The sequence below is a fragment of the Corythoichthys intestinalis genome, chromosome 9 (assembly GCF_030265065.1).
Source record: "Corythoichthys intestinalis isolate RoL2023-P3 chromosome 9, ASM3026506v1, whole genome shotgun sequence".
Classification (NCBI taxonomy): domain Eukaryota; kingdom Metazoa; phylum Chordata; class Actinopteri; order Syngnathiformes; family Syngnathidae; genus Corythoichthys; species Corythoichthys intestinalis.
In genome coordinates, this window is record NC_080403.1 from 19019795 (window position 1) to 19044254 (window position 24460).

General features: G+C 40.5%; 2 protein-coding genes across 4 annotated transcripts in view; both read right to left on the reverse strand.

Annotated features, from left to right (window-relative positions):
• Positions 1 to 24460, reverse strand: part of asic1b (acid-sensing (proton-gated) ion channel 1b) — a 448754-nt gene that overhangs the window by 363651 nt on the left and 60643 nt on the right. The window lies entirely within an intron of this gene.
• On the reverse strand, positions 861 to 5234 carry LOC130921881 (uncharacterized). Of its 2 annotated transcripts, none has more exons than XR_009064423.1 (3): positions 2517 to 5234; positions 1299 to 1423; positions 861 to 994 (listed from the first exon to the last, which is right to left on the reverse strand). XR_009064423.1 is itself a non-coding variant. In XM_057846224.1 (3 exons), the coding sequence occupies exons 2-3, from the start codon at positions 4620 to 4622 to the stop codon at positions 989 to 991; spliced, it is 3330 nt and encodes a 1109-aa protein (XP_057702207.1). In that variant the 5' UTR covers positions 4623 to 4792; positions 5021 to 5234; the 3' UTR covers positions 861 to 988. The 2 variants fall into 2 exon arrangements, 1 of the variants encoding a protein (XP_057702207.1); XM_057846224.1 differs by having other exon boundaries at positions 1299 to 4792; positions 5021 to 5234.

A 24460-nucleotide genomic window follows, 5' to 3' on the forward strand; every position in this document is an offset into this window, starting at 1 on the left:
CCTGCTCTGACTGCTCCCTCCGTGAAATGCCTTCCCTGGTGACATAATTTTTCGTGAAAGTGTCTTATTATGAGCTGAGCAAGATGATGCTTTCCAGGGACGAGTATGGGATTGGTTTCTTCTGCAGACAACTGTGCTTTCTTTAGTCGGCCTCCAACTTTAAGGAGCCCTTGCGTGTCAACAAATGGATTCAGTTTGCTGAGTGGACTTGAGTTTTTTAGAGCTGTGCCTTTTTCAATGCATCCAATATCTTCTGCGAAGACCTCTCTTTGAACGGTGCGAATGATCGTGGTCTTGGCTAGTTGCAGTGACTTTTCAGTTAAATGTTTGTTGCAGTTGTGCCAGCCACGACAGGAAACCTCAGAGTTGTTCTTGAATGATTGAGCTATATGTTGGAGTTTGGCAATAGCCTTTTGCAGCACCTTCCAACTTGAAAACCTTTCAAATCTGGCACTATTAAACTGGCCTTTTGATAGGGTGGTAGTGCAAGTTGTTACCTCAGGACGCAACTCACAGTCAGTCTCTGGGTCTATGAGATCGAAGGTTTGACTTCGAACTTGACTTTGGTCCAACCTGGAGAGGAAAGCTGGGCCTCTGAGCCAGGTGGAGCTGGAGAGCTGCTCAGCGGGCAACGCTCGTGTGGCATGGTCTGCCGGATTTAAGTGTGTGGGCACGTAATGCCACTGGTGAGTTTGTGCAAAGCGCCTGATGCGTTCGACTCTGTTGTGCACATAAACGTGAAAGCGTCTCTTGGTGTTTGAGATGTACCCAAGCACTACCTTTGAGTCTGTGTAAAGATTCACCTGATCGACTGTGACATCCAGCTCCTCTAGAACCAACTCTGCTACTTCCACGGCCAGGACTGCTGCACAGAGTTCAAGTCGGGGTATGGTGATGTCTGGTTTAGGAGCTAAACGTGCTTTGCCGAGGAGGAATCCCACTTCGCTGTGTCCGTCCTCATTTGTGAGTTTGAGGTAGGCTACCGCACCTACGGCTTTTGTGGAAGCATCACAAAAAACGTCAATCTCTATTCTTTGGGCTGCAGACGGCGGTATTGAAGTGTACATTCTGGGAATTTCAAGATGTTGTAGGTGTCCGAGGGAACTTTTCCACTTTTGCCACTGTTCTAATTTGTCTTTTGGCAGTTCAGTGTCCCACTCTGAAACATTTGTGGAAATGTCTCTGAGTATGGTTCTACCCCCTACGATTACTGGAATAGCAAAACCAAGTGGGTCGAACACACTGTTGATAACTGACAGAACTCCCCTTTTTGTGAACGGCCTTTCATTTACTCTTACTTGGAACTTGAATTGGTCAGTCAACAGCTCCCATCCTAAGCCCAAACTGCGCTGCATTGGTGGGGTAGTCTGCCCAATGTCAAGACCTTGCATGCCTACAGCACGATCTTCGGTTGGAAAGGCTCCTGTTATGAGAGGACAATTGGATGAGATTTTGTGCAGGCGTATGTTACACTGAGCCAGCATCTTCTGTGCCCTACTAAGAACATCAATGGCCTGCTCTATGGAAGAGAATGACTTTAGCCCATCATCTACATAGAAGTGCCGTTCAATGAATTCTTTTGCGTCACTGCCAAATTCCATTTCTCCTTCTATGGCTGTTCTTTTCAGTCCAAAGATGGCGACTGATGGGGAAGGACAATTACCAAACACATGGACAGTCATCCTAAATTCTTGCACTTTTCCATCAAGGTCATGATTTTGGAACCACAAGAAACGAAGGTAGTTACGGTGGTCTTCTCGTACTACAAAGTTGTGAAACATATGCTCCACATCTGCCATGACGGCGTATGGGTCGGACCTAAACCGCATCAGAACTCCTACGAGAGTGTTGTTAAGATCTGGTCCCTTGAGGAGCACGTCATTGAGAGAAACATTGTCAAGTTGAGCACTCGAATCAAAGACTACCCTAATTTTTTCTGGCTTTTGCGGGTGGTAAACGCCAAAACTAGGGAGATACCAGCACTCTTGATCTGGCGCCAGTGCGGGCGCTGGTTCGGCATGGCCCTTGCTGAATATTTTCTCCATAAACTCAGCGTAATGCGCTCTCATTTCAGGCTTTCTTCTCAGCGTTTTGCGGAGCGACATTAAACGATTGTAGGCCTGCTCCCGATTGTCAGGTAGGCGCCGCCTAGGTGAGCGGAATGGAAGTGGAGCTACCCAGTTATTCGCCTCATCTTTAGCAAAGTTGTTGTGCATAATGTCTAGGAACAACGCATCTTCTGCCGAAAGTGCAACTTTGTCGTCATTTGTTGTTTGTTGGAAAATATGTTGTCCTAGTTCCGCTTGTGTGTTTAGTGGATCGTTTTTGGTGTATTTCTCTTTGATAACGATTGTGTTTTCGCAAGGACTGAGGAACGTGGGACGTCCACTGTTTAGAACGTTCGTCTTAAATGAGTTCAATGTGGGTTTATGAGCTCCAGAGAGACAGACATCACCTATGACAACCCATCCTAAATCGAGACGCTGGGCATGAGGTGCATTGTTTGGCCCATTTACCTGACCACGAACTTTATGAGCCTGAATGATGTCCCTTCCCAGGAGCAGAAGAATGTCTGCCGATGGGTCGAGAGGAGGAATCTGTGAAGCGATTGATCGCAAATGAGGGTGAGCTGCTGCTACCTCAGGGCTGGGAATTTCGTCTCTATTATCTGGAATCTGATCACATTCTGTTATTGTAGGCAGCATCATGGAGACCTTACCATCTACATCTTCTACAATAAAGCCATCAGCTTTGCGACCTCGTGTCTCTGATAAACCTGCACATGTTCTCATGGTGTATGGGAATATGGTACCTTGCACATTAAACATGTCAAAAAACGCAGATCTGGCTAAGGATGAATTGCTCTGATCATCCAACATGGCATATACCCTCTTTTTCTTTTCTGGAGAAGTTCGGCGATATACATTAACTAAACAGATCTTTGAGCATGATTTTCCTTTTACGCCTTGCCCACATACTTCTGTGCAACTGGCTGTGTTCACAGGATTTGGGCCCTCAGACTCCCCGCCGTGACTCTGGGTTGGGGGATTAAAGTCTTGAGGTGTCCATGGAGGTGGACCGACATGCATGGCAGACACATGAGCATCGCTATCACATTCTGAGCATTGGATAATAGCTTTACAGTCTCGAGCCCTGTGATTTGTGGACGCACAACATTTAAAACAAATGGCGTGCTCTTTGAGAATGTTCTTTCTTTCGTCTAGTGTTTTCATTCTAAACCCCCTGCATTTGACGAGTGAATGAGGTTTTTGGTGGATAGGACATTGTTTGTCTGGATCGAGTGCTGTCAATTTAGCCGGACTGATCTCTATTTTATTCACTGCTAGTGGAACTCTGTATTTGTCTCGTCTTACTGATGTCTTATCAACCCTTGGATTTATTACGTTTGAACACTGTAACATAAAGCTAGGGTCTGTTCTCATTTCAGCGTAGTCATTTACGAACCGCACAAAATACGAAAAAGGTGGATAGACTGCACCGTTTTCCCTTTTGTATTTGGTACCTTGTGTAACCCATGACTCCTGGAGTCCATATGGGAGTTTTTCAACTATCGGGTTTATGCCCCTTGGTGTGTCGAGAAAGCTAAGACCCGGCAAATAACTTTCACTTTTGGCATACGATAGCTCTAACAGAAGATCAGCAAGCTCCTGCAGTAAGTGAGTGTCTTTGTTGGAGATTCTTGGAAAAGTCTGCAACCGTTGGAAGAGTGAGGATTCAATTACCTCTGGAGAGCCATAAGTCTTGTCTAGCCGCTGCCACAGACGTTGGAGACCTGCCTGTGGATTACTCACGTGGACCGCCCTGATCCTCTGAGCGTGTTGAAGAGACTCCCCGCCGAGCCACTTGGTGAGAAGGTCGAGCTCTTCGCTGGGCTTGAGATTGAGGCCTTCCGTCGCGTTGCAGAACATGGACTTCCAGGACAGGTAGGACTCTGGCCGGTTGTCGAAAACCTTGAACCCCGATGTCAGCAGATCACGCCGTGCTAGATAGGCTGCTAAATTGGACAGTTCACTTTGTGGGGTTGCTGAAGGTGTAGGCTGGTGTGAGATGTCCGTTCTCGCACGATGAGATTGGAGATGCTCTTCGTCAGCGATGTCGATGTGACGCACATGTGGAAAAGCACCAGCTGATTTTGGGCTATTTTCTGGTTGTTGAGAGTCATTGTGCCTAACCAGGTGCTCAGTGTTTGGCGTTTGTGTGCCATCTGCTTGCACACGCTGGTCGTCAAAGTGAGCATGCACATACTCTTGTGCACGCCTGATGGAGGGGGGTGTCTTGGAAAATACCCCTTGCTCGCTGAGGTCGACTTTGGCGCGCTCCTCTTCTTCGAAAGTCGCCTCCCAAACTTTAGCTGCGGCGAGCGCTGCTTCTGCTTCACCTTCCGTCTTCAGAGCGTGTAGTGTTGCCTCGATGCGTGCCTTCTCGACCTCCATGTCGATTTGGCGTTTGGCGTACCGTGCTCTGGCGTAGGCAGCTTCGGCGTCTGCTCGTGCTTGTGCAGCAGCTTGACTCGTTCTGGACCGGCGTGAAGAATGAGAATGACTGGCCTCCGACCTGGTGACCACTTGGCTGATAGGTGGTGAAACTTCTTGCTGAGACATCTTGGGTGCTTGATGTGTTGAAAATCTTTTTACTCTTCTGCCCTCAGCCGAGCGTATGGCTACTCGACTTTGGCAGCGAGCTAAACCGACAAAGAAACTTGGAGGCCCGAACTCCTTCCTCTCATTTATTTCTTTGTGTCAACGTGTGTGCGTGTGTGTGTGTGGTAAAACTGAAACATACATAAAACACCAATGTTATACACAAAATAAAAGGTTCTATACAATAACATGTTTATGTAAATAACAGAAAACTGGCTCCATTATGAGCAAATGAAATGAAGTGGCTACTTTAGCTTAGCACAAAAACGTGTGGGTTCGCGCCACATAAATAACAACAAAATAACAGAATAGACACACCAAAATTACATCTAACCCATTGTTAAAACGTACAAACTTACAGATTTTGTTTTGTCAAGGGTTCCCAACGATGTATGGTGCAGAGGAGGTGTGTAACGTCTTAACACCTCAAGGCCTCTTTTCCAACTGAAATAAAAAGTTCTTTCTGCCTGCTGCTTACAGCAAATCGCCACTAGGGGAAGCCGAGCGCAAACAGCAATACCAAAGAAAACTTAAGATTCTGAGTTAGAATAGCGACATCCTGTGGACGGATGAACAATGTACAATCTTAGAAAGAAATTAAACCCAAAAAGTAGTCAACATAAGACCAGAGGACATAACAATAGTGTAGTATTAGTATTGAGAGGCGGAAAGAAACAGATTGCTAAAAACACAATTCGTAATTCTGCTTTTCCTTCAAGGGATTATGATTAATGTACTGTATATATATATTTTTTATATTTGCGCTTATACAAGGTGGACAAAGGAATGCGTCAATAACCTGTGTGGAGGACACTCATTACGCTCATTGGCTGCCATTGACATTGCTAGATGTCCAATCCATTTTGACTGGGAGGGATGAATTGGGCATTTAGTAACGTCAGTGGCACTGAAAGATGAGCATTCAAAGCACCACCGTATGTGACCTTTGACCCTATCTCTTTACACCATATCACCTACCTGCAAATATGAGGTAACCTGATAACGAATTAGTCTTGATTAGGGGTGGCAACCTCTTGGTACCTCATGATATGATACGATTTGCGATACAAAGCTCATGAAAATGATTGATCTCACGACATGGTGATACAAAGATTACCGATACATTGGTCAGGAAATTATTGTAGGATATTCTACAAAACAAGTAAACAAAAACCAAGCTATTCTCATCCTTCTGGTGTACGTTAATTACTAGTAGACACCCAGTCCATTTGAACTATGAGGGTGGCAGCAAATGAAGTGAATGAAATGAAACTTCAGACGGGCCACTCCCACTTCTATGGCTGTCAGTGGAAGCCAATGCAAGGAATTGAGGTAATTTTGGGCCATTTCAGGTCCTTATCTATTGATTTTCAGTCACTTCCTGTTAATCTTGGGGCATTATATGGGTCACTTCCTGTAACCAGATGGACAATGACCCAAAGCATACAGCAAAAGTAACCCAGGAGTTTATTAGGGCAAAGAAGTGGAAAATTCTGCAATGGCCAAGTCTCCAGACCTCAACCCAATTTAGCATGCATTTCACCTGCGCAAGACTAGGCTTAAGGCGGAAAGACCCACAAACAAGCAACAACTCAAGGCTGCTGCTGTAACGGCCTGGCGAAGCATCAAGGAGGAGGAAACCCTGTGTTTGGCGATGTCCATGAGTTCCAGACTTTAGGCAGGGATTGCCTCCAAAGGATTTGCAACAAAATATTGACTGCAAACGTTTTTGTTTAGATTATGCTTAATTGCCCCTGAAATGTGATGTGTTTTTAAGAAAACATATACAGTGGGGCAAATAAGTATTTAGTCAACCACTAATTGTGCAAGTTCTCTCACTTGAAAATATTAGCGAGGCCTGTAATTGTCAACATGGGTAAACCTCAACCATGAGACACAGAATGTGGAAAAAAACAGAAAATCACAATGTTCGATTTTTAAAGAATTTATTGCAAATCATGGTGGAAAATAAGTATTTGGTCAATACCAAAAGTTCATCTCAATACTTTGTTTTATGTACCCTTTGTTGGCAATAACGGAGGCCAAACGTTTTCTGTAACTCTTCACAAGCTTTTCACACACTTTTGCTGGTATTTTGGCCCATTCCTCCATGCAGATCTCCTCTAGAGCAGGGATGTTTTGGGGCTGTCGTTGGGCAACACGGACTTTCAACTCCCTCCACAGATTTTCTATGGAGTTGAGATCTGGAGACTGGCTAGGCCACTCCAGGACCTTGAAATGCTTCTTATGAAGCCAATCCTTTGTTGCCCTGGCTGTGTGTTTGGGATCATTGTCATGCTGAAAGACCCAGCCACATGTCATCTTCAATGCCCTTGCTGATGGAAGGAGATTTTCACTCAAAATCTCTCGATACATGGCCCCATTCATTCTTTCCTTTACACAGATCAGCCGTCCTGGTCCCTTTGTAGAAAAACAGCCCCAAAGCATTATGTTTCCACCCCCATGCTTCACAGTGGGTATGCTGTTCTTCAGATGCAATTCAGTATTCTTTCTCCTCCAAACACGAGAACCTGTGTTTCTACCAAAAAGTTCTATTTTGGTTTCATCTGACCATAACACATTCTCCCAGTCCTCTTCCGGATCATCCAAATGCTCTCTAGCGAACCGCAGACGGGCCTGGACGTGTACTTTCTTCAGCAGGGGGACACGTCTGGCAGTGCAGGATTCGAGTCCCTGGCAGTGCATTGTGTTATTGATTGTAGCCTTTGTTACTGTGGTCATTCAGTAGGTCCCCCCGTGTGGTTCTGGGTATTTTGCTCACCGTTCTTGTTATCATTTTGACGCCATGGGGTGACATCTTGCATGGAGCCCCAGATCGAGGGAGATTATCAGTGGTCTTGTATGTCTTCCATTTTCTAATAATTGATCCCACAGTTGATTTCTTTACACCAAGCATTTTACCTATTGCAGATTCAGTCTTCCCAGCCTGGTGCATTTCTACAATTTCGTCTCTGGTGTCCTTCGACAGCTCTTTGGTCTTGGCCATAGTGGAGTTTAAAGTGTGACTGACTGAGGTTGTGGACAGGTGTCTTTTATACCGATAATGAGTTAAAACAGGTGCCATTAATACAGGTAATGAGTGGAGCCTTGTTAGACCTCGTTAGACCTTGTTAGAAGTAGTTAGACCTCTTTGACAGCCAGAAATCTTGCTTGTTTGTAGGTGACCAAATACTTATTTTCCACTCTAGTTTGGAAATAAATTCTTAAAAAATTAAACAATGTGATTTTCTGTTATTTTTTCTACATTCTGTCTCTCATGGTTGAGGTTTACCCATGTTGACAATTACAGGCCTCTCTAATCTTTTCAAGTAGGAGAACTTGCACAATTGGTGGTTGACTAAATACTTATTTGCCCCACTGTACCATTCCTTAATTTTCAGTCAGATGTTGTTTTTTTGACCACTTGAATTAAACATTACAGTTTGCACTTGAATTCTGGTTGAGACATTATATATTAAGTCCAATGTGTTTGAATGTAGAGCACAACTTATGAAAATCGTGTGTCTGTCTAAATATTATTGGGCCTAACTGTACCTCGCAGCAACACTTGCAAGTGAGTTATTGAAAAGGTTCAGCATTCACACTGCGCCAACAGAACTTTCAGAGTAGCATCAAGTGGACAAAAGGCGCATTCATTGATTGGACAAATAGAAGAGGAAATACCTCCCTCCTGGGAAGGGAGGGAGCGTGGAACGTCACATCTTGGTGCTGTGACACTGCACGTAATGTACCATATTACAGCAAGTCGCCGCTCGGCCAATGGCGGGCTCGCTCCCTACCGAGTCAATGCCGAGGGATGTGGAGTACATTAAAAAATGGATGGGGAAAATTAAACCACAAAAGGGAACCGCGTGATACTGCAAGTCACACAGGCGTGCAATCGCTCTCACTTTCGTGACATTTTGGACTGTCAAATTGTCGCCACTTCCAGGAGAGCGAGACTCACGAAACGGCCGCCCGAGAGGCTCCGCCTGTTTATGCCACTGTCAATCTCACATGGTACGTGCAGCAAAAGCATGCAAAACACAACTGCCACACTACAAAACCAATTCTGTGTATCAAATGCAACTGCATCACAGCTCCAGGTTGTGACGCTGCACATAAAATAGCAAAAGCAGACCCTGCTCCGGTTGCATTCACAAGCAAAGCGGGGTGTGCTTAAAGAGGCAGGGGACCCACGATTTTTGAGCAGACCAGAGTTCGTTTGTTTGGTCCGAACTAGAGATCGGATGCGCGTTAACATTTATAAAAGAAGCGGACTATCTGAGAAAAAGGACTCTGGTCCGTTTTAAAAACTTACCAAACAGTGCTAGTGTGAGCGCGCCATCAGACAAAGAGCTTCTGGTGACTTGACCAACCACAAAAACAAAGCTAGATGACCTGGCTAAAGAATCTGTCGTATGAGTCATACAAAACAAATAATTTGTGTCACCCATAACTTGAAAATCTGAGTTGGTTTTGATTAATTTTGAACAAGAAACGTTTCAAAGCTTATTTAAAGCTTTTATTTCCACTCATTTGTTCACAAGGACCCTCCAGGGTTAGCGTTTTATACTATGACAGATAAATCGCTACACTCATAGGCTTTAGCAACATAATTAAATTTTCAAAGGCAATATGATAAAAAGCTAACTGTAAGCTCTCTTTTTTTCAAAATCCATCATTTGCCACTCATTGTCAACCAAACTTCTGACGGACTTTGGCGCCATTCCAGATGCCGTGTTAATTAGGCATCCTCAGAGTGCTCCCCTTGCTTTAACAGCCTTGTTTGGCCAACGCCGGATGAGCTGTTTAATTGCTTATTATGGCTTCTTTGCAGACGAGAAGGGACTCATATTTCCTCCCTCAAGTGTATCGAGTGGAGAGCTATTGATGCTCGCTTTGGGTGTGAATAGGCTAGATCACGTTTACATCATTCCACACTTTATGGTCCGTGAGGACAATTATGACAACATGGTATTGTGTAACGTGTTCGTAAGGTTGGACTTCCACTCTTATCAGAGAAGTCCAAATTGCTTTGGCCCTTGGACAGGTTGGGACGCTGTGCAGCAATTACTTCACATGTCACCATAATTGAATCCTAGTAGGCCTGACAAGGCGTCATGTGCAGCCAGTGAGGACAATACCTTAAAGCGCCAACAGACATTGTGACAGAAAATAATTGCGTGTTAACATAAAGTAAAAAATCAGGGTAAACTGGCAGATCGAAATACATGAGCTGACTTTGATATAACTAATGACTCGTTAACCAACGATTATAATAATAATTTTAATTTTATAATGATAACGATGGTCATTTCACTCTGATTTCCTTCACTGTGATTGATGCAACGATGGTCGAGAATTGTCAGGAAAATTACAAATTCAAAATGCTTTGCAAAAGAAAAGCAAAACACGAATGGCAAAAGCCGCAACTGGACCCCAATAGTTCAGTGGTAGAGAATATTAGTCGTTCCCTAAACCAAAGGATGTGTGTTTAATTTCCCGTCCTGGTGACCTCACCTAGGTATCCTTGAGCAAGATACTGAACCCAATGTTGCTGCTGATGCTGCGAAATAAGTAAATGAGCACATAGTGTCAAAGCGCTTTGAGTGCCTTTAGGGTGGAAAGGCGTTATATAAGTGTTAAGCCCATTACCATTCACCAGAAGTAGCTATTCATTAGAGAGCATTGTATGACGTCAGTCACGCTACTGCTGCAACCTTTGCAACTTGTAAGTCTACTCTGGTTGTTAGTCTACCCCCGTGGTAGTCATTGTGCATCTTTGTTGCGGCTATTTGCCTTCATGTGGTTATTGGCATTCATATTTTTTTGTTTTTGCTTTCAAAGCGTTTGACAAATTGCCTGACATTTCCCAGCCAATGTACTTACAAAACTGGCATGGATAAACTCTCCCCTCAGAAAGCATCACTTCAAGGTTTGAATCCTAAAGTTGTTCAAACTTGATTTTGGGAGCAGAACCAATGTTTGTATTAATAAAATAGCTTAAAATATAGTCAAAGATTGCTGTTGGAGCTGTTTTACCGTATTAGAGATATGGGCTGCTAACTATACTACAAATATTATAAAATATTTTCATCACATTTGTGAAAATAGGTCGAGTAAAAACTAGCTGAATGTCACCTGTTTTATATCTTGAGGGGGTCTATATTGCTTTCACCAGCATTAATTAACTTTGAGGAGGGTGGCAGGAACCTGCTACACAAAAAAACTACAAAAGTGCTGACTACTTAATGGGATACGTCACTTCACCCTTTCTCCATTCATTATAAAGACGGAAGTCGATGCGAATTGCTTTAGTGCAAATTCTGCAAAGATGGCAGAGCAACAAGAAACAAAAAGTTTTGTCTGAGGAGAAAAAAAAGGCAAGCAACCAGGATATACAGAATAAACAATGGCTCGGCTTTCACTCACTGCCAGTGAGTGAAAGCCGATCGTTTGGTTGAGGGGGGTCAGTGAGTCACTGGCATGACACGCCCCTCAACCGAACTCGTCAGCATTGATGAGTTGGAGTGGGGTGCGAGGGATAGCTACATTAAGGCTACATCTACACTAGGACAGATAATTTTCTCCAGGGCATTTTGCCGACTATTTTTATACCTATCGACACTTACGTTTAAGGGGCGTTTAAGCCCCCGTGCTTCTGAAAGGTACGCCTGCATTTGCGCAAACTACGCATGAGTAGAAAGGAGCAGACTCAAAGGTTACGTCATCGCCCACGCGGTTTATCTCTGAACCAGAAACTCACTACTCGCCGGCGGCCAATTTCGAAATTACTACTACCTTCTAGACTGTAATTATTTTGTGATCTTTTTTTTTTTTTTCATTAACGCAACTAAACGCATCACGCAGGAGCGAGAGTGAAGGGAGAGCTCACTCGGCTTATAAGAGCAGTCGCGGAGTTGTGATTGAAATAAGCCAGACATCGTTACTTAGGATGCTACAATCGATGCTCAGTTGTGGTCTCACCACTTGGAAAATAAGAAATAGAAGCATATTGTGTGGCACTGCGTATATTTCCTGGACGCCGCAACCAGGAGTGCTTGTGCCTAACAGTGGCAATCCTTGAAGTGGCGACAGTTTTGACAGGCAGAAATGTCATGGGAAAAAAAATTGATCGCGCGCCTCTTTGAGTGGGGGTACCACACAGGTCAATTTTCGGAGTTTAATTTTCCTCTACGCATTTTCATATACAGTACTCATGTTCTGTCGGCATTGAGTTGGGAGGGGCCAGCCCCGCAGCTGGCTGATCGGAGAAAACGCGGGAGATGAGCTCTGTAAAAAAACACTCATCTCTGCATCATCCGCGATGGGAGGACCACAAATGGGCACTGAATTGAAGCACATTATTGCGACGTAGTTTGAAGGTTCAAGAAAAATGTGTGGAAAATAAAAGCGGAGCAGGAATGCCACGTCGTGATCGCCCGCCTTCATTGTTTACGATGTCGTCATGCCGCACTAAAAATGGCGACAGCATAAAGTCACTTCCTTTGTATCAACTGTTGTACAGAGACAGCAGTCCATATTAAGCGGCGTGTATATTACCCGCCTACATTATCCGTCTAGCAACTAATCTAATAATAGGCATACTGGTGTAGCCGACATGCTGTATAGTCCAAGTAATTACACGTTAAAGGCCATTATCCATCCTAGTGTAGACGTAGCCTAAGCCACACGGTTGCTAACTGTCATATGCTATTGTTTAGCCAGAACAGGATTCATTACTTATTACTAGGGCTGTCAAACGATTAAAATTTTTAATCGAGTTAATTAAAGCTTAAAATCTAATTAATCGTAATTAATCACAATTAATCGCAATTCAAACCATCTATAAAATATGCCATATTTTTCTGTAAATTATTGTTTGAATGGAAAGAAGACACAAGATGGATATATACATTCAACATGTGGGACATAAGGACTGTATTTGTTTATTATAACAATAAATCAACAAGATATCATTAACATTCTTAACATTCTGTCAAAGCGATCCATGGATAGAAAGACTTGTAGTTCTTAAAAGATAAATGTTAGTACAAGTTATAGAAATGTTATATTAAAACTAAGGCTGTCAAAATTATCGCGTTAACGGGCGTTAATTAATTTTTTAAATTAATCACGTTAAAATATTTGACGCGATTAACGCACTAGGCCCGCTCAGACAGATTTAAATGTCAGTACAGTGAAAGGCCAACTTGTTAATTGTGTTTTATGGAGTTTTTCCGCCCTCTGCTGGCGCTTGGGTGTGACTTGCATATGTTATGTGGCGTAATGTCGCCCTCTGCTGGCGATTCAGTGCAGCTGATTATTTGGGTTTCGACGCGCTTTTCTGACGTGATTATATGTCGACGCGAACTCACACTAATAGACAGTGCTATTCAGACCAGCTAATGTCCGCATCCAGTATTCAGTGGCAGTTCTCATAGCCCCATCACACTGTTTGTGTCTAATACATGCATCGCTTTTGAGTTATATTCCTCCTTTGTTTATATTCATGAGCATTAGATAGTTATTGATGATGTGTATTTGAATTTGTTCACATATATGGTGAAATGCAGTTACATTGTTAGATGCTTGTTAGCTAATTGGCTAGTGCTACTGCTCAAATGGACACGTGTGTGTACATTTTATGTTATTTTGTGATTTATGCAAGTTATTGACACATTGCCTTGTTATTTTCAGTTTTACAAAAATACAAGAAACGTGCTCCTGTCAAAAAGAGATGACTTCAGTAAAGCCCATGCAACTTTGCCACACCGTCTGATTTCTTTTTGGAACTTTTGTTCGCTATCTGTCAATTTGTGTACTCACACACACTGAGGACAGAATAGGGCTACTAGTTTATTTTTTGATTGAAAATTTTACAAATTTTATTAAAACGAAAACATTAAGAGGCGTTTTAATATAACATTTGTATAACTTGTACTAATATTCATCTTTTAAGAACTACAAGTCTTTCTATTCATGGATCACTTTAACAGAAAGTTAATAATGTTAATGCCATCTTGTTGATTTATTGTTATAATAAACAAATACAGTCCTTATGTACCGTATGTTGAATGTACATATCCATCTTGTCTTATCTTTCCATTCCAACAATAATTTACAGAAAAATATGGCATATTTTATAGATGGTTTGAATTGAGATTAATTGCGATTAATTACGATTAATTAATTTTTAAGCTGTAATTAACTTGATTAAAAATTTTAATCGTTTGACAGCCCTAATTAAAACCCCTCTTAATGTTTTCGTTTTAATAAAATTTGTAAAATTTACAATCAAAAAATAAACTAGTAGCCCGCCATTGTTGATGTCAATAATTACTTACACAATGCACATGGGTGCTGAAGCCTATAAAATCAGTCGCACCCAGGCGCCAACAGAGGGCAGCTAAACTCCATAAAACACAATTAATAAGTGGGCAGTTCACTGTACTGTCATTTAAATCTGTCTGAGCGGGGCATGTGCGTTAATTGCGTCAAATATTTTAACGTGATTAATTTTAAAAAATTAATTACCGCCAGTTAACGCGATAATTTTGACATCCCTACTTATTACTATTCATCCTTCACACAGCCGCTGGAAACAGAAATGTTATTTGATTGATTGATGATTTTACGACACTGTGGATGTGCGCTGGTCCTCATCGGAAACGCAGTGCTGGTCCTCATGGGAAATGCAGTCTTCCTTAAGGCAAACACTACCGCTTTTGTCCACCGGTGTATCTAAAATTGACCAAAACTGAAAAGCTACCAAGTGTTTCTTTAAATAAGCAGTTAAACGACTTGGTCGCGTGATGAAAGGGTAGTTGCGATGTCAATTTCCATTTGTCAACCTGGCAATTCACACAAAGGAAGATGAAATCTGTATAAACAGTGATGGAAAAATGTGACACCACAAATGAAAATTTCCACATTAAAAAGTATAAACACAGCCGTCTAAATTGACACTTGCTGAATACAGTTCTTCTTCAACAAATGGCAATGACAGTTCCAGCAACTCTTATGAGCCGCTATTCATTTTCTAAATGCAATGTCACAAACTGCTACTTAAAAGCTGATTGTTTTCCTCTTGTTTTGTCTATTGCCCATTTACTAGGTCTCACAGTGCTCTTAAGATGTAATTGGCCGCTAACATCAAATTGAAGTGATAGTTCATGGTGGAAAATCCAAGCACATACTATGTTTCTCTAACACTTTTTGGCGTTAAACTGCTTCACTTGGGATTAAAACTGCAGATCTGTGAAACTTCCCTTTAAACAGTCGGTAAATAAAGCAAAGAGATGTTATTTGTGAGGCTTACGGGGCCTTTTTTTGCTTGGCTTGGCTCGCTTAAAAAACAAATCCTCAACCTGAACACAACCAAGCACTTCATCTGTCGTGGTTGATACTTTTAAGCACACTTTTCATGGAAAATTCCTGAACCTGGACATTTTCTAGTACAACTACACTTATCATTCTGCTTAAAAAAAAGACTATGTTCAAAAAACGACTTCAAAAAGACTGAATGTAGCAGATATTTTAGGCAGAGTGCTCTTTGAATCATAATAATGCTGGATGACATCTTATCATAAAGCAATAAAATTTTTATTTTATCTTACGTTTCAACTTGTCGCTTTCTGTTTCTTTTGAGTCTTTTGTCAAAGGTACTTCTATAAACTCCCTATACTGTATACATATTGAGGTTTCAAGATTTTAACCTGAATAAATCCACACACAAACAAGAATGCCATGGGAGAAATATGGTGGCAACAAAAGCTTTCAACAGACATGCGTGCTGCCGTTGCTCATGGCTCACTGCCTCATTAAGCGGATAGTTCATTAAGGTCTCTTTCAGCTCAAGAAAATGATGCCTTTCTGTTATCGAACATTTCATCATACGACACTAATGGGCTCACGGATCCTCTTCAAGCCGAGCGCTGTAATCAGTAATCATAAAAAGGCAGTGATTGCGGCGCGGGTCCAGACTGTGATGGCGCATAGTAATAGCTGTTTACTAGAAATCTCCATGCTGCTGCAAATGTGCAAGGTCTTGTTTCTTCTTGAAAAATAGGGGGAAATAACATTAAGGAAAGATCCATACTTCAGTTTGGAGTTAAAGCAATCCTTACTCTACTGCCAACACAAAATTCTGACTGTATTTTAACTATTGATGTCACCGATTGGAAATCGGGCCCGATCACGTCATTTTCAGAGGATCAGAATCGGGTGAAAAAATGATCGGGTTTTTAAAAAATGTATCTATTTAATTTTAAGTATTAGCTCATTGGCTGTCATTGATGGTGAGAGATGTCCAGTCCTATTTGACTGGAGGGCTTCCAAGTCAAATTGAATTGGACGTCTGTTAGCGTCAATGGCAGTGAAACATGAATATAATATATATATATATATATATATATATATATATATATATATATATATATATATATAGATAGATAGATAGATAGATAGATAGATAGATAGATAGATAGATAGATAGATAGATATAGAAATATATATATATGTATATGTGTATATATATATATATATATATATAGATATATATATAGATATATATTAGTGTTAAGCGATTAAAAATTAATCACATTTTTGCATAGTTAACTCGTACATAACACACTTTTTTTTATTTTATCAAATTTTAATACTAGCAGTATCGAGCAGTTAAAAGATCATTCGTACGCAGTCCATAGTAAACTCTGGATTAATCTTTTTGTTTATTTATTTTTAATGCAAAAATGATGATATATTTGAAGATTTATATACAGTCCCTGACAAAAGTCTTTTCGCTTATCCATTTTGTAGAAACAATTGCTAATAACCTGACTTTTAATTATTCAATTGGTTTCAGAAATGGCTCATATGAAAGCTAAGACCCTCCCAAATGATGTTGAATGTACAAAAATATATTTGTTTCACTGAAAAAAGAGTTATCCTTTATGAAGACATAAAGGTCCAATTTTGGCAAGACAAAAGTTTTGTCGCCTGCAGAAAGTAGTATAAAAATTGAACAAAAAATGTGCTTCAAATACAAAAATATGTTACATAACATAAGCGAATTAAGTAGTGGTGCTGTGAGATCCAAATTTAATATTTTGTATGACTTCCATGGGCTTCGGCAAGGATTCATACAATTTATTGATGAAGTCATCAGGAACATCAAAGAAAGCAGTCTTGCATGCCTCCCAGAGTTCATCAATATTCTTGGGTTTCGTCTTCCATGCTTCCTCTTTCATCCTACCCCAGACATGCTCAGTGATGCTCATGTCTGGTGACTGGGCCGGCCAGTCCTGGAGGAGCTTGATCTTCTTTGCCTTGAGGATCTTTGAGGTAGAGATTGAAGTATGCGATGGAGCACCATCTTGCTGCGGAATTTGTCCCTTTTTATGGTTAGGAATGTAAGAGGCAGCTAAGATTTGTTGACACTTAACACTTATTAGCACAGGTGTTGACCAATGTGCTTACCTTACATCATTCAAGTTTAAGCATCATTAGAAAGAGTTGGGCAACTTTACACTTGTGAAGTTGAAATAAACATCAATTTTTGCCAAATAACTTCAAATAAAACATGTCCGCTCAAAGTTGTGAGATCAAACGTTCAAAGCACAGGTCCTGTATGGAGTTTCCGTTTTGTTTTTTTTGGTACATTCTATTTTATTCTATTCTAGTCTAGTCTAGTCTAGTCTAGTCTAGTCTAGTCTAGTCTAGTCCATATAATGTATTTTATTTTATATATCTTTATGTTATGCACTTTAAATGTTTACAGACATGTATACCCTAATGAAAAATGACATTTGTTGCCATTGGTTAAATATTACTTATGGGAAAAATTTCCCCCAAAAGTTGAAAAATGAGATAAAATAAATAAACTCACCAAAATGCTTGTCTTCCAAAGCATTTACAGTCTATACTTCATCTTTGCATTTTAGGGGATCTGCGCCAGTCAATCCACCTCAGAAAGCCATATTTTTGGGTTAAAATGCCAAAGTTGTGTTTTTCTTGAGATCGTGGATTTCACTCCGATCCTTCTGTGTCCTCGTGCCTGAAAAACGGTAAGCTCCGGATGGACGCGAGAGGAGTGCGAACCGCCCGGATTCTCTGTGCTGGAAGTGATCAAAATTGACGATGTTCTTTCATTCCACACATTCATTCACAGTTTATCTGCGCATTGTGACAATAAATGTGACGCATTGCCTCAGAGTGCCACATCTTGGGCTAAAACAGACAGTTACTTTGCGCCTGACAAGGGTAATCCACTCCGATCCTCCGTGTGCTTTTGCCCATAAATAGTGTGTCTGGGGTGACCCGAGAGCTGCACACAGCGCAGGGAGGTCCATCACTAGTATTTCACCCTGACGGCCAGTGGGACATGCGCGTTGTCTAGTAGTTCATACTATGGGGAGTGGGAAGGTCCCTAATTAGTTGCGCGTTAAAAAATTGACGCCGTCCAAGGAGGCTTTCGTTAGCGCCGTTATTAACGCGTTTAACTGACAGCACTAATATTTACATTTGTGTGTGTGTACGTGTGCGTATATTAGGGGTGTAACGGTACACAAAAATCTCGGTTCGGTACATACCTCGGTTTTGAGGTCACGGTTCGGTTCATTTTCGGTAAAGTAAGAAAACAAAATGTAAAATATAAATGTGCTAGTTGTTTATTACACACTTTTGTGCTTTCAACAATAGGAACAGTAGCCTATACAAAGCTAGAATTCTGCTCAAAAAGTAGCGGGTATTTAAAGATAATAATCCAACAACAATTTGCCTTTCAGATCCCGCGTATTGGTCAGCTTTCTTTCTGAAAGCAAGAAGAAAAAAGAAGTCCTGTGCTAAAGAGAAAAGCAATCCCAATGACAAAGATTTTAATATGTATTTTACAAATGAAATGCCTCAATGAATTTTTTTTTTTTTTTTTTTAATGAACGGTTTTCAAGAGCTTTATTGGTGGATTTTCTCAAATTAAAGCGCCACACACAAATTAATAAATTTACTTGTGTAAGCAGGATCTGTATATTATTCTTATTATTTAATTACATGTGTTTTAGCTCCTTTCAATTTATTTTATTTAAATGAGCTATTATTTATTTTGCTATGTGTTTGTATTTTACAAATGTGATGTAGTATTCATATATATTGTATATTTTATGTTGTATAACTAGTTTCTATGTGAATATTAGTTCCTACTTGTTTTGTTGTGGTAGGATGGTTTTGTATTGAATATGGGGCCGTGTTGGTTATTATTATAGCAGAGAAAACAACTGTAAATCAACAAAGACAAGTCAACTGTGCCCCGATCTACCACTCAAGAGATCTGATGGACTCAAAAAATGGGTTACGATTGCATATTAGTTTGAAAATCGACCGGATCCACCATATTTTTACAAGACTGACTTCCGGTCTGCCCGGTCTGCTAGCTAGTAGTATTGACACAGGAGGGCCGCGTCTCGTGTCAAATAATAAACTCTGCCGTTGTTTTCGCGTGCATCGCGTTGAGCCGCTTCTGGGACGCAACACGCGGCCGCACTGCGACTGGTGTGCATTCGCTGATTAACTTTAACGGCCGCGTTTCACTGCGTTCTCGCGGCGGCCACGTTGTTGCACCTTTGACGTTTCTTACTGTCCTACCATGTTGGTCCTCATTATAGTAGGGAAGACGGAGTAAATATAATCTACACAAAGAAACTGTAACCCGATCGACTCACAGCCTTGAAAAGTAAGGGTTACATTACGTCAGAAACTCGTTCGGTACGCCTCCGTTCCGAACCGAATGCCAAGTACCGAAACGGTTCAATACGAATACATGTACCGTTACACCCTTAGCGTATATATATATATAAATATATACTTCTATACAAATGGAACTTTGTCTGTGTGTCTGTGTTCGTTCCCTATGGACTCCGAAACTGCTGGCCGGATTTTGATGAAATTTTACACAGTTATACTTTATGTGTCTGGGAGTGTTCTTCCATGGGTTTGAGCTCTCTATGCTTCCATTTTGTGTGGAAAATTTATTCTAAACTCCAAAAATTAGCATAGTAAATGTGAACTGATTGTGGAGGAGACAGCGCCGTCTTTTAGGCAAAAGTGTGATTGCAATGTCGCAGCTGGCTTTCAAACTTTACGGTTTCATGTACAAATTTATACTGTATGTGCTATGATTATACATTCTGGCTTTGAGTACTCCACAACAAGACGCTGGATAGAAAGAAAAAGTACAATTTTACGGTATATAATAAGGGATTAATATCAGGTGGATATTTTAATGGCTGGCTTAATATTCTGGTTTTATGGACGCCGAAACAGCGGGGCGGATTTTGACGAAATTTTAGAGTTGTACTTTATGTGTTTAGGAGTGTTCTTAGGTGGGTTTGATATCTATAGGCCTCCATTTAGTGTGGAACATTATCATTCTAAATGCCAAAAATTTGCAACGAGCAACACCAGGCCATACTGCTCAATAAATCCATTCGGCATACATTACAAAAAAAAAAAAAAACATGGGGAAACCCTGATTTCGAGTTTTTTATGTGTCCTTATAACAAACCTTGGCACCAACAACCCAGCACATACCCTGTATATCCATGTAAAATGAACAGCCAGCAAGCAACTGGCTAGCTAGATAATGAATCACATTAAATAATTAGAAACCAACTGGGTAAAAGCCCGTACAAAAACGACTGAAGACCTCAAAATTTTGAAAATGACTTTAAAAAATACCTCCAAAGTGATATGACATTTGACAGTAAAGACAATGTAGATACTGTAGTTCATGGGCAACACTTCCCTCTGCCGGTTGAGTTAGAGCAAGTTTGACAACCAATTTATATGACAACCAGCCTGGTTCTCCCCTACACATAGTATAATGATGCAAATAAGTATACGCACAGTCGCGCAAACGCTCAGAATGAGTAATATGTCTGATTTATTTCTAAAATAATCAATACAAAGCGCAAAAATCTGACTTGGAATTTGTACCGTTATACTTGATCTTACAAAAACATGATACTGTATATACATTTTATAAAGTCACCTGCAAAAATATTTTCCTTCATCAGCCCGGATGATAACAGTCAGTATAAACAGTTTGAAGCTACTGAGCAGATATACAGGAGCAAGAGGAGAGAGAGGCTGTGTTGGCTCGTTTAGCTCATAAATTGCCACCCGGGGAAATGGCGTACAGAGCTGATTTTTTTTTGGCCTTGGAAAGGAAAAAAAACTCGCAGGTCAGCAAATGAAAACATATAATTTGCAGCACCTCGGAGTGTTTACTTGGTTGACGGCACGTATTTCATCTCGAACTGTGTTGTAAACGGAGGTACTGGACGTGCTAGGACTGGCATGCTGTCAACAAAAGAACTTTACACATTGATTAATCTTTAATCATGATACAACACAATTGGGAAAAAAAAACAAACAAAGAAGCTTCCCATTGTGATATAGAAAATACTTTAGACATACTCAGGAGAGATTTTTGGTGCCAGGATTAACAATCAGGTAGCATAGAACAGGATGTCAACATTACCACACTGACATGTGATCCATACAATAATGGGTTCCCGACCTTACATTGCTGAATTGTGTACGATTCACCCTCTCTCATTGCGTTTCAATGTATCTCTCGTTGTTGTTTGTTCTTCTCCTCTTCTATCTGCTTCCTTCCTTTCTGTCCCCCCCTAAACCTTTCCTGCTCACTGCTTTCTCCTAATAAACAAAACATAATGAGATGGGGAAATGCGATATATAGAAGACTTTTGTTCTGCGGTGGAGTCTCTTTTTAAACTTTTGCCCCCAGTCAAAAACACACCAGGTAGCATGACGTGTGCGTGCTAAATGTTAGTATCTTCCTGAGTATTCTTTTTTTTTTCTTTAAACACTGCTGCCAGTGACATCGATAGTCATCCAATCTATTTGAACTGGGCGAAGATTACAGCCCTTAAAGTTAAAATAGCTTGGAAGTCAAAGAGTTTTCACTAATCAGAGATTTTATTGCATCTGCATTGTAGTCCAGTGTTTCTCAACCACTGTGCCGCGGTGGTGGTAAATAATTCACTTTCAACAAATTTATGTAAAATGTTTTATGGAAAAGAATTTCTTTTCAGTTCTTACTGTACAAATAAATAATCTGAAACATGGTTCTAAATAATACCTCTTCTGTAGAAAATCCAGCTTTAACAAAAAGTTCATTTCTTATTCCAGTGAAATAACGTAAATTAAACCGTAGCCTCATGACCAGGGGTTTCCAAACTATTCCACATAGGGCCGCAGTGGGTGCTGGATTTCATTCCTACAAAACAAGACAACGTCTTATCACCAATCTGGTGTTTCACAAGTATAATCAGTTGATTGCAGTCAGGTGCTGCTTGTTTTAGCACAAACTTTATTGGTTAAACTGTCTGTGGGCGATTTGTAGGAACAAAAACCAGGACCCACAGCGGCCCTTGAGGACAGGTTTGGACACCCATGCTCAAGACTATTACTACAATTGTTGTTGACAAATTGTTAGTCCCACTCAATTATTATTCTCATTCAATGTTCTAGATTGCACGTATCCAAATAACAAATAAACTGACGAACAATTTAATCAGCATGTTTCCAAACGCAGCACTTCAAAACTACACATCCCATAATTTCTAGCGTGGCTTACATCACTGACAGCTAACAAGCCAAGCCAAGGCAAAAATCAAGCATTGCTATAAAAGTTTACAATCATCGGCAGCGTAACGATGTGACCCCAAACTGGATTTTACAGATTACATCAGTACAAAGCTCCCACATAAGTCAGCAGTTTCCAAAACCTAAGTTTTGTAAGTGCACATACCAATAGCCTGTGAGCTCCTGTAGTCACGACTTACGAAGCTTTGTTTGTGAATGAGAATTGACAGTTGACGCGATGAAGCTAGCCTCTGACTGCGCACGCAGGTGCAAATTTGCATCCAAAGTAGAATAAAGGTACTGTATTTTCGACTTAATTTCAGTTTTAGGTACATGACCATTTGATTATATACGTATTGAACACAAGTCTTAACAACTGGGCAGGCTCTTTGAGAACACGCCAAAGGCCCGACTGTACCGTAGTATTCTGTGCAAATCGCCAGTCAAAAAACCGCACATTTTCATGAATTTATAAAAACCCACCGAACGCCACGGACAGGATGTAAAAAGTGGACATGTCTGGGCAAAAGAGGACGTTTGGTCACCCAATCATATAATACTGTTCCGTATCAATAGTGGCAACAGGTAGCTAATTACTTTGTTTAGTGGTGCGTAGGGATGGGAATTGATAGGATTTTTACGATTCCGATTCCATTATCGATATTGCTTAATGATTCGATTCTTTATCGATTCTCTTATCGATTCTAATTTGGGGAAAAAGAAGAACAAACATTTTGATTGGCATCTAGTTTTTTCAATCAGAAGTCACAACCTTATAAACTCACAACGAGGTCAAAAGAAGCCCAAAGCCTCAATGTTAACTGTGGCAATAAGTGGCAAATGCACAACAATGTGTAATATTTTACTGAAACATTTTTCTAATAGAAATAAAAAATCCTCCTTTTTAAAAAGACATATAAGCTGATAGCACTAAAAAATAATAATAAAAAAAAGATAAATACTGTCAATTACAATGGAACAGTGCGTAGTGCAAATGTGCAAAATTAACAATTCTTTTGCAGAAAAATAAGCATGTCTGCTCTTTCTGGACTTATGGTGTCTCCAGCAGTGGAGAACACCCTCTCAGATGGGGTGGAGAAAGCCTGCACAGACAGAAAGTGTTCAGCAAGTTCAGACAGCAGGGGCAGAGTATCTCTTTTGTTGTCCCAAATATTAACAAGTTTATAATTAGGTTGGTGTAATTACATAAGGACGGTTGGATCTCATACAATATAAGTGGAATTTTATTACAATCCTCTGTTAACTTAGATTTGTTAACTCCCTAGACATAGTTAGGTTACTCTATTTAAAGGCCTTTTGATACTGAGTAGAATAGAAGTGGTTTGGGACCAATAGGACCATCCTATCTCGAATTATGGGCGAAAATACACTGATTGGCTGTCGTCATCAGGTGCATTTCAGGAAGTAATTTGGAACATCCACTTCCGTTAGTCGTAGCAACACAAAATACCACCATCAGATGCGGAGGTATATACTTTTGTGTGAAATCAGTAGTGAGATTGGCCCTACGACCCACCAAATTCAAATTATTCTGAAAAAAAAACACTGATTGGTGGACTACCGACCAAAATGAATATTAAAATTGCTAATAAAATCATTTAGGATTATTTTAGATGCATATATGTTATATTTTTCTTATAGAGTATTCGACGAGGAATACAATAGACCATTATAGACTTTTTTGGGGAAAAATCACCATTTCTTTAAGTAGTCTCATGAATAATAACGTGGCCTGTGAAAATCAATGCAAAAATAAATTGGCAACAGTTCCCCAGATTATACTTGGTGAGTGGTCGCTCTTTGAATAATCTTACTTGCAGCATCGAGCGTGTGTTACATGCGTAAATTACGTGATGTAACTCATGCAGCTTGGAATCTATAAGAGTAACTTTTGATAAACAGCCAAACTATTCCATGAAATTAAAACACACGAAACCAGTTCAGTAACGGTAACGGCGATGGAAGTTATTTTGAAATGGAAAAATGCCAACTCAGAACTGGATACCGGATGAACCACAAAGGAAAGGAAAGACTGTTTTCCCTGTTATCTTTAATAGAATTTACCATAAAATTTAAAGAACTGGACGTAGCGGGATTAACTTTCACTG